Below are 10760 nucleotides of genomic sequence, written 5' to 3'. Positions count from 1 at the left end.
ACAAACATATAAATTCTAATTAATTTGAAGCGTTTGCAAAAAATAATTTAAATGTCAATTTTCAACATCTTATTCCGTAACTAATTTTTACATGAATGCGATGAGTGAAAAAAATTCTTTATCATATTTATGAGGCTTACGTACTCATGTCGAACAAAAAATTTATCATCCCCACATATTTTAGTAATACCATGTTTCTACGCTACAGACAATTTCTAAAAGAAATATGGACATTTAAAGCATTTTTTTTAACAAAATTTTGTTCAAATTTTTTTTTTTTTGTTTTGTTTTTCTTAAACCTAGAGAGCATCATATATATTTATGTTTATTTTAATTCCTGTGTTTAATGAGCATCTCAGATTAGTAAATTATCTATACTTTGCACATGACTATTTATAATTCTAATGCATATGGCTAATTTTAAATTTATTTTTTTAACTCAATATACGAAAATAAAAAAACAAATTAAACTTGTATATAAGCTTCACGATCGATGCTACGGGTCACTACCAATAGGAGTGGAACTATTCAGGTCACGAGGGGGCTGTGAGCCCCAAAATTTTTTGAAATTAAAATTTCACCCATAAAATTTAATTTTTTTTCCGACAAAAAATTAATATTTTCCCAGTGAAATTTAATGAATTGTAGCGTTTTGATGCGGTTTATTTAGTTCCAGTCAAATAGTGCTCACCCCTACTTTTTAGCAATATCCTCTCTAAATAGAGTTAAAGCCAAAAGAACACTCACAAGAATTTTTCAAATTACAAGAGAAAAAGGAAAATTTCGTACAGCTCTTTTTTCTTCATGTATCAATGATTTATTCATTCCTTTATTTGCATAGTATTTAGTGCTAATTCAAATTAGTTATCATATGATAAATGAAATGAACTTAATTCCATTTACAAGTTCACAACGTATAAAATATATAGTGAAGTGCTAAAATTATTAAGAAAATATAAGATTTTACTTGTATAATTCCAAATATAATTTTTTTGATACATAAAAAATACACCACACTGATTAAATTTCATATTCATTGGCTTTCATATTTTTAAAATTCCTAATTTTTCAATTTTTTTGAAAAAATTAAATTTGAGAAACTTGTATTAGTAAGATGGATTTTGCTTTCCACATTTCCCAGGAATTTCCATAGCTTTTTTAACATCAACTCCAAGAGTATATAGCAAATACTTGTATTTGCATAAACAAGGCAAGTCTGCTTGTTGAATAAGGTTGCAGCATTGCATGCTCGGAGGAGAAGGTGGATTTCCAGCAACTGCAGAATAACATTGGTTATTGATTCCCTTCATATCTGTATTACAAACGGCTACAACCTTGATTCCTTCCATCGTGGTCATAGTGAGAAACATTGCTACCATCCACAATGCTATAACATTACTTTTAAAGCTAGCCATTTTGTGTTTTAATGTTATTTTCTTATTCAAGTGTGCTTGTCTCGTACCCTAAAAGTCAATTTATAGTGAATGTTGTCAAGAGTAATTTTTATTTTAGCAATTATTTATTTTTTTATCTCGAGTATTTAGGCTTGTTAAAGGAATACAACATGCAGTACGTTATGAGATAGTTGACAAGAGCTAAAAATGGTAACATGCATTTAATATTTTGTTAGAATTTTATCTTTTAAAAGAAATTCAAGGTTGTTGGGGGATATTATACAGGTTGCATTTACATATTTTCAAAAAATACTTACGTGGACTCATACTAGAAACAAATCATAGAGTAGTTCAATTTATATTTTGAAACATAAATCTTCTTTAAAATAGTGAAAATGGTAATATGAGTTTAAATATTTAAATTTAACTTAATGCTTAAGATGTAGTACTAACTACTCATACCATCTTTAAAACATAAAAGCATTCAATTTAAATTTATTTCTTAATGAAATTATATTATTAGAATATTTTTATCAAATATGGATGCCTTTAACAGTTTGATTAAACTCCAAAATTATAAATCTTATAACATTCTTGAAAATACAAATTGTAGCTTTCTATTATTCATACATACATTAATGTTCGCAATAATTGATTTTGTATTAAAACTTTTAAAGAAATGATAATATGGATTTAAATTTAACTTAATGCCTAAGATGCAGTACTAACAACTCATGGCATCTTTAAAACATAAAAGCTTTCAATTAAAATTTATTTTCGCAATTAAATTATACAATAAGAATATTTTTATTAAATATGAATGCCATTAATAGTTTGATTAAACTCTAGAATTATAGACCTTAAGACATCTTTGAAAATAGAAATTGTAAATTTCTATTTTTCATAACATATTTATTTTGCCAATGATTGACCTAATATTAAAAATTTGATGACAAAAACATTAATTTCATTTTGTAATGCAATAATTGGCAAGAGCTTAAATGTTGACCGTGACAATTGTTGTCATACAATTAAAAAACATATAAATTCTAATTAATTTGAAGCATTTGCAAAAAAATAATTTAACCGTCAATTTTCAACATCTTACTCCGTAGCTAACTTTTACATGAATGCTATGAGTAAAAAATATTTTTTATCATATTTATGAGGCTTACGTACTCATGTCAAACAAAAAAGTTGTCATCCCCACATATTTTAGCAATACCATGCTTCTACGCTAAAGATAATTTCTAAAAGATGTATGGACATTTAAAGCATTTTTTTAACAAAATTTTGTTTTAATTTTTTTTTGTTTTGTTTTTCCTAAACCTAGAGAGCATCATATATATTTATGTTTATTTTAATTCCTGTGTTTAATAAGCATCTTGGATTAGTAAATTATCTATACTTTGCACGTGACTATTTAAAATTCTAATGTATATGGCTAATTTTAAATTTATTTTTTAATTTAATATACAAAAATAAAAAAAAAATTATACTTGTATATAAGCTTCACGATCGACACTATGGGTCACTACCAATAGGAGTGGAACTATTCAGGTCACGAGGGGGCCATGGGCCCCAAAAATTTTTGAAATTAAAATTTCACCCACAATATTTAATTTTTTTTCGACAAAAAAAAAATTGCCCACTAAAATTTAACGAATTATAGCGTTTTGATGCGGTTTATTTAGCTCCAGCCAAATAGTGCTCACCCTTACTTTTTAGCAATATCCTCTCGAAATAGAGTTAAAGCCAAAATGGTATACTCACAAGAAGTTTTCAAATTACAAGAGAAAAAGGAAAATTTCATACAGTTCTTTGTTCTTCATGTATCAATGATTTATTCATTCTTTTATTTGCATAGTATTTAGTGCTAATTCAAATTAGTTATCATATGATAAATGAAATGAACTTAATACCATTTACAAGTTCACCATGTATAAAATATATAGTGAAGTGCTAAAATTATTAAGAAAATATAAGATTTTACTTGTATAATTCCAAATATAATTTTTTTATGCATAAAAAAATACACCACACTGATTAAATTTCATATTCATTGGCTTTCATATTTTTAAAATTCCTAATTTTTCAATTTTTTTGAAGAAATTAAATTTGAGAAACTTGTATTAGTAACATGGATTTTGTTTTCCACATTTCCCAGGAATTTCCATAGCTTTTGTAACATCAACTCTAAGAGTATATAGCAAATACTTGTATTTGCATAGACAAGGCAAGTCTGCTTGTTGAATAAGGTTGCAGCATTGCGTGCTCGGAGGAGAAGGTGGATTTCCAGCAACTGCAGAATAACATTGGTTATTGATTCCCTTCATATCTGTGTTACAAACGGCTACAACCTTGATTCCTTCCATCGTGGTCATAGTAAGAAACATTGCTACCATTCACAATGCTATAACATTACTTTTAAAGCTAGCCATTTTGTGTTTTAATGTTATTTTCTTATTCAAGTGTGCTTGTCTCCTACCCTAAAAGTTAATTTATAGTGAATGTTTTCAAGAGTAATTATTATTTTAGCAATTATTTGTTTTTTAATCTCGAGTATTTAGGCTTGTTAAAGGAATACAATATGTAGTACGTTATAAGATAGTTGACAAGAGCTAAAAATGTTAATATGCATTTAATATTTTGTTAGAATTTTAGCTTTTAAAAGAAATTCAAGATTGTTGGGAGATATTATACAGGTTCCATTTACATATTTTCAAAAAAAACTCACATGGACGCATACTAGAAACAAATCATAGAGTAGTTCAATTTATATTTTGAAACATAAATCTTCTTTAAAATAGTGAAAATGGTAATATGAGTTTAAATATTTAAATTTAACTTAATGCTTAAGATGTAGTACTAACTACTCATAGCATTTTAAAAATTAAAAGCATTCAATTTAAATTTATTTCTTAATGAAATTATATTATTAGAATACTTTTATCAAATATGGATGCCTTTAATAGTTTGATTAAACTCCAAAATTATAAATATTATAACATTCTTCAAAATAGAAATTGTAGCTTTCTATTATTCATAAATACATTAACGTTGGCAATAATTAATTTTGTATTAAAACTTTTAAAGAAATGATAATGTGGATTTGAATTTAACTTAATGCCTAAGATGCAGTACTAACAACTCATAGCATCTTTAAAACATAAAAGCTTTCAATTAAAATTTATTTTCATAATTAAATTATACTATTAGAATATTTTTATTAAATATGAATGCCATTAATAGTTGACTAAACTCTAGAATTATAGACCTTAAGACATCTTTGAAAATAGAAATTGCAAATTTCTATTTTTCATAACATATTTATTTTGCCAATGATTGACCTAATATTAAAATTTTGATGACAAAAACATTAATTTCATTTTGTAATGCAATAATTTGCATGAGCTTAAATGTTGACCCTGACAATTGTTGTTGTACAATTAACAAACATATATAAATTCTAAATAATTTGAAGCATTTGCAAAAAATAATTTAAATGTCAATTTTCAACATCTTATTCCGTAGCTAACTTTTACACGAATGCTATAAGTAAAAAATATTCTTCATCATATTTATGAGGCTTACGTACTCATGTCAAACAAAAAATTTGTCATCCCCACATATTTTAGCAATACCATGCTTCTACCCTAAAGATAATTTCTAAAAGATGTATGGACATTTAAATCATTTTTTTAACAAAATTTTTTTCTAATTTTTTTTTGTTTTATTTTTCTTAAACCTAGAGAGCATCTTATATATTTACGTTTATTTTAATTGTTGTGTTTAATAAGCATCTCATATTAGTAAATTATCTATGCTTTGCACATGACTATTTATAATTCTAATGTATATGGCTAATTTTAAATTTATTTTTTAATTTAATATACAACAATAAAAAAAAATAAACTTGTATATAAGCTTCACGATCGATGCTATGGGTCACTACCAATAGGAGTGGAACTATTCAGGAGACGAGGGGGCCATGAGCCCCAAAATTTTTTGAAATTAAAATTTCACCCATTAAAATTTTTTTTTTGACAAAAAATTAATATTTGCCCACTGAAATTTAACGAATTACAGCGTTTCGATGTGGTTTATTTAGTTTCAGCCAAATAGTACTCACCCCTACTTTTTAGCAATATCCTCTCTAAATAGAGTTAAAGCCAAAACGGTATACTCACAAGAATTTTTCAAATTACAAGAGAAAAAGGAAATTTTCATACAGTTCTTTTTTCTTCATGTATCAATGATTTATTCATTCCTTTATTTGCATAGTATTTAGTGCTAATTCAAATTAGTTATCATATGATAAATGAAATGAACTTAATACAATTTACAAGTTCACCACGTATAAAATATATAGTGAAGTGCTAAAATTATTAAGAAAATATAAGATTTTACTTGTATAATTCCAAATATAATTTTTTTGATACATAAAAAAATACACCACACTGATTAAATTTTTTATTCATTAGCTTTCATATTTTTAAAATTCCTAATTTTTCAATTTTTTTGAAGAAATTAAAATTGATAAACTTGTATTAGTAACATGGATTTTGCTTCCCACACTTCCCAGGAATTTCCATGGCTTTTTTAACATCAACTCCAAGAGTATATAGCAAATACTTGTATTTGCATAGACAATGCAAGTCTGCTTGTTGAATAAGATTGCAGCATTCTGTGCTCGGAGGAGAAGGTGGATTTCCAGCAACTGCAGAATAACATTGGTTATTGATTTCCTTCATATCTGTGTTACAAACGGCTACAACCTTGATTCCTTCCATCGTCGTCATAGTAAGAAACATTGCTACCATCCACAATACTATAACATTACTTTTAGAGCTAGCCATTTTGTGTTTTAATATTATTTTCTTATTCAAGTGTGCTTGTCTCCTACCCTAAAAGTCAATTTATAGTGAATGTTGTCAAGAGTAATTTTTATTTTAGCAATTATTTGTTTTTTTTATCTCGAGTATTTAGGCTTGTTAAAGGAATACAATATGTAGTACGTTATGAGATAGTTGACAAGAGCTAAAAATAGTAACATGCATTTAATATTTCGTTAGAATTTTAGCTTTTAAAAGAAATTCAAGGTTGTTGAGGGATATTATACAGGTTGCATTTACATATTTTCAAAAAATACTCACGTGGACTCATACTCGGAACAAATCATAGAGCAGTTCAATTTATATTTTGAAACTTAAATCATCTTTAAAATAATGAAAACAGTAATATGAATTTAAATATTTGAATTTAACTTGAAGCTTAAGATGTAGAACAGACTACTCATAGCATCTTTAAAACTTAAAAGCATTCAATTTAAATTTATTTGTTAATGAAAATATATTATTAGAATATTTTGATTAAATATGGAGGCCTTTAATAGTTTGATTAAACTCCAAAATTATAAATCTTATAACATTCTTGAAAATAGAAATTGTAACTTTCCATTATTCATAAATACATTAATGTTGGCAACAATTGATTTTGTATTAAAACTTTTAAAGAAATGGTAATATGGATTTAAATTTAACTTAATGCCTAAGATGTAGTGCTAACAACTCAAAGCATCTTTAAAACATAAAAACTTTCAATTTAAATTTATTTTCTTAATTAAATTATACTATTAGAATATTTTTATTAAATATGAATGTCTTTAATAGTTTGATTAAACTCTAGAATTATAAACCTTAAGACATCTTTGAAAATAGAAATTGCAAATTTCTATTTTTCATAACATATTTATTTTGCCAATGATTGACCTAATGTTAAAATTTTGTTGACAAAAACATTAATTTCATTTTGTAATGCAATAATTGGTAAGAGCTCAATTGCTTACCTTGACAATTGTTGTCGTACAATTAACAAACATATAACTTCTAATTAATTTGAAGCGTTTGCAAAAATAATTTAAATGTCAATTTTCAACATCTAATTCTGTAACTAACTTTTACATGAATACTATGAGCAAAAAATATTTTTTTCATATTTATGCTTACATACTTATATGGAACAAAAAATTTATCATCCCCACATATTTTAGTAATATCATGTTTCTATGCTAAAGAGAATTTCTAAAAGAAGCATGGACATTTAAAGCATTTTTTTCACAAAATTTGGTTCTAATTTTTTTTTGTTTTATTTTTCTTAAGCCTAGAGAGCATCATATATATTTACGTTTATTTTAATTCTTGTGTTTAATAACCATCTCGGAGTAGTAAATTATATATAGTTTGCACATGACTATTTATAATTCTAATGTATATTGCTAATTTTAAATTTTTTTGAATTTAATATACAAAAAAAAAAAATTAAACTTGTATATAAGCTTCACGATCAACGCTATGGGTCACGACCAATAGGAGTGGAACTATTCAGGTTACAAGGGGGCCATGAGCCCCCAAAATTTTTTGAAATTAAAATTTCACCCATAAAATTTAATTTTTTTTTTTGACAAAAAATTAATGTTTGTCCACTGAAATTTAACAAATTATAGCGTTTCAATGCAGTTTATTTAGTTCAAGCCAAATAGTGCTCACCCCTGCTTTTTAGCAATATCCTCTCTAAATAGAGTTAAAGCTAAAAGGATATACTCACAAGAATTTTTCAAATTACAAGAGAAAAATGAAATTTTCATATAGTTCTTTTTTCTACGTGTATCAACTATTTATTCATTCCTTTATTTGCATAGTATTTAGTGCTAATTCAAATTAGTTATCATATGGTAAATGAAATGAACTTAATGTAAAACCCTAGGCAAATCCCACATCGACAAAACACGGGAGAGATGCTGGGTTTATAAGTTGGTGGTTCGTAACCCCTAGTGACGCGTTTTAAAACCGTGAGGGCTTCTGCCCAGAGCGGACAATATCACTAGTGGGCCGGGCCATTACACTTAATACCATTTACAAGTTCACCACGTATAAAATATATAGTGAACTGCTAAAATTATTAAGAAAATATAAGATTTTACTTGTATAATTCCAAATATAATTTTTTTTAATACATAAAAAAATACACCACACTGATTAAATTTCATATTCATTGGCTTTCTTATTTTTAAAATTCCTAGTTTTTCAATTTTTTTGTAGAAATTAAATTTGAGAAACTTGTATTAGTAGCATGGATTTTGCTTCCCACATGTAATACCCCCATTTGTATAGCCAGGTATATTTCACTGTTCCGGTGACCGGTGTCGGTCCGGACGATTAAGTGGATTAGAACCACACTTAAGACAACTAGATAAGCTATAAACACAAATAATTAGTAATTGCCAATTAGTTAAGTATAAATAAGAAAAACAGAACATAAGAAGTTAAACGAGCCGAGAGTCACAGCGATGGGTGACCTTCTCGGGAAGGACTGCGAAGTCGTTTTAAACTCAAATTTCGAATCGTAAAATGTGACGCTGCGGTCCTTAGGACCCTTACGAACACAGTAGAAAAGAGAAAATCACGAAAAAGAACTGTTAAGCCAGTCAAATAATTAGGTCAAGGAGCCAGAAGAAATGTTGAATTATTTGCGAACCAGGTTGAACCGGCGAGGGGCAATTTGGTCAATTGACCCCGAGAGCTTACTCCTGACCTAACTGTCAAATAAAATCGGAGAAAAGGAAATTTCAGAATCGAAAATTAAATTAAAGAACTAATAGAAAAAAAAAAGAAAAAGAAAAGTTAAAAAGGTGGTGACATCATCATGGTGACATCACCTATGAGGTCATAAATAATTTTTATTTACCTAATATTTTGACTAAGTCAATTAAAGGTTAAATATCCAAAATAAAGAAAAAAAAATCATTTCCCTCATCTTCCTCAAGCTAGCCGAAACCCTCTCCCTCATCTCACCATGGATGAAACTCCATTAAAGCTTGTGTCAAGCTTTTAAACACCCATTTGATCCTACCTTACCCCAAATTCTCCCATAGAAACTTGTTTTAGTCACTTGAGAAGGAGATTGGTCATCAAAGAAAGAAGAAAAGAAGAGGGAAATTGGAGAACTCAAATTCAAGTGAGGTAAGCACACCAATTTGAAAGTTTGAGATTTAGTAGTTGTGTTTATAGCTTGATTTACTTGTAAATAAACTTAAAATGAAAAGAAAAATTTGTTGAGGGACCATGACTGAGTTTCGGCCAGTATGTGTATGGGGGTTTTATTGCATGGTTTGATGGATTTGAATGAGTTTATGGACCTCCATTAGTTGAATGATTATAGTTAAAAGCATTGAATTAGTTAAATGCAACAATTAGTTTGAATTAGGGTTTTGGACATTACGGTTTAGAGACAAAAATGTGAGAAACTTGTAAATGGTGTCTTTGACCTAATGTGAAGTGAGAAATGGTCATTTGTGACCTAATGAGGTGTGTTTGAAGTGTTGGAGTTGAGACCAAATTCGGATTGAGTGTGGTCATGCTGCTGGCAGCATGACCAAAGTCCCTTTGAGGGACCAAAAATGAAAATTTACAAGTCCAATTGGTATGAGACCAATTGGGAATGAAAATAGACACTAAATGACACAATTTTCATTTAGGAAGCATGCCCAAAAAGTGACCAAAACCTAGTGAACAAATTGACCAAACTTGGAAAATCTCAGTCTGCCCTGTACAAAATGACATAACTTGAGCTAGGCAGGTCTAAATGACCTGAAATTTTACCAGTGGACAGTTGAGGTATATAACTAAAACTTTCATGAAGAATACCAACCCAAATTATTCCATTAACCAAGTCATTTGGCCATCCCAAGTTGGTGACCTAAAACTGCCAGAACCAAAATTGCCCAGGAAATCTGGGTTGAATCCAATCTGGCAGCCATGGTTCAAATGACAATAACTTGAGCTACAAAACTCCAATTGGAGTGATTCAAAAAGGAGAGTAAACTTAAGACAATAGAGAACATTTTCTATGAAGAAAGTTTTGCCAAATTCTAATAGAAAAGTGACCAATGGAACAGTGCAACCTTAGACACCAAAACTGAAAATTTATCAAATTTGCCTAAAAGACTTAGAATTTGAATAAACAACCAAAACCAACAAATTTAGTGACCAAAATGTGGTATGTGGGTGAAGTTGGAATTCCCATACCTATTAAGCCTTAGAAAGTCAACAATTTGACTTGAATAGTGTAGTGTATAGTAACCCCAAAACACAAAATTTCAAGAACGTCGAGTTAGCACGTTAGAGCTAGGTAAAAATAAAGTTAAATTTATTTTTGGATTTATGCTAAGTTATGGTACTGAAACACTGTGAAATTGTGTGTTTCAGTTGAAAAGAATACTGGAAAAGAACCCGAGGAACCGAGTCAAGGCCAAGAGGCGACTCGCTTGAGGTTTGTGCACAACATCACTATGCTTTAAAATTCATT

The 10760-nt window shown here is 28.2% G+C and overlaps 1 protein-coding gene across 1 annotated transcript; it reads right to left on the bottom strand.

The window, feature by feature from the left end:
- Positions 1-1106: 1106 nt before the first annotated feature.
- Positions 1107-1415, bottom strand: LOC131177796 (putative lipid-transfer protein DIR1). The gene has a single exon (XM_058142901.1). It carries the CDS (start codon positions 1413-1415, stop codon positions 1107-1109), a length of 309 nt encoding a protein of 102 aa, XP_057998884.1.
- Positions 1416-10760: the final 9345 nt, after the last annotated feature.

This window comes from Hevea brasiliensis, unplaced genomic scaffold (assembly GCF_030052815.1).
Source record: "Hevea brasiliensis isolate MT/VB/25A 57/8 unplaced genomic scaffold, ASM3005281v1 Scaf89, whole genome shotgun sequence".
NCBI lineage: Eukaryota > Viridiplantae > Streptophyta > Magnoliopsida > Malpighiales > Euphorbiaceae > Hevea > Hevea brasiliensis.
This window is presented reverse-complemented; position numbering and strand designations above follow the sequence as displayed.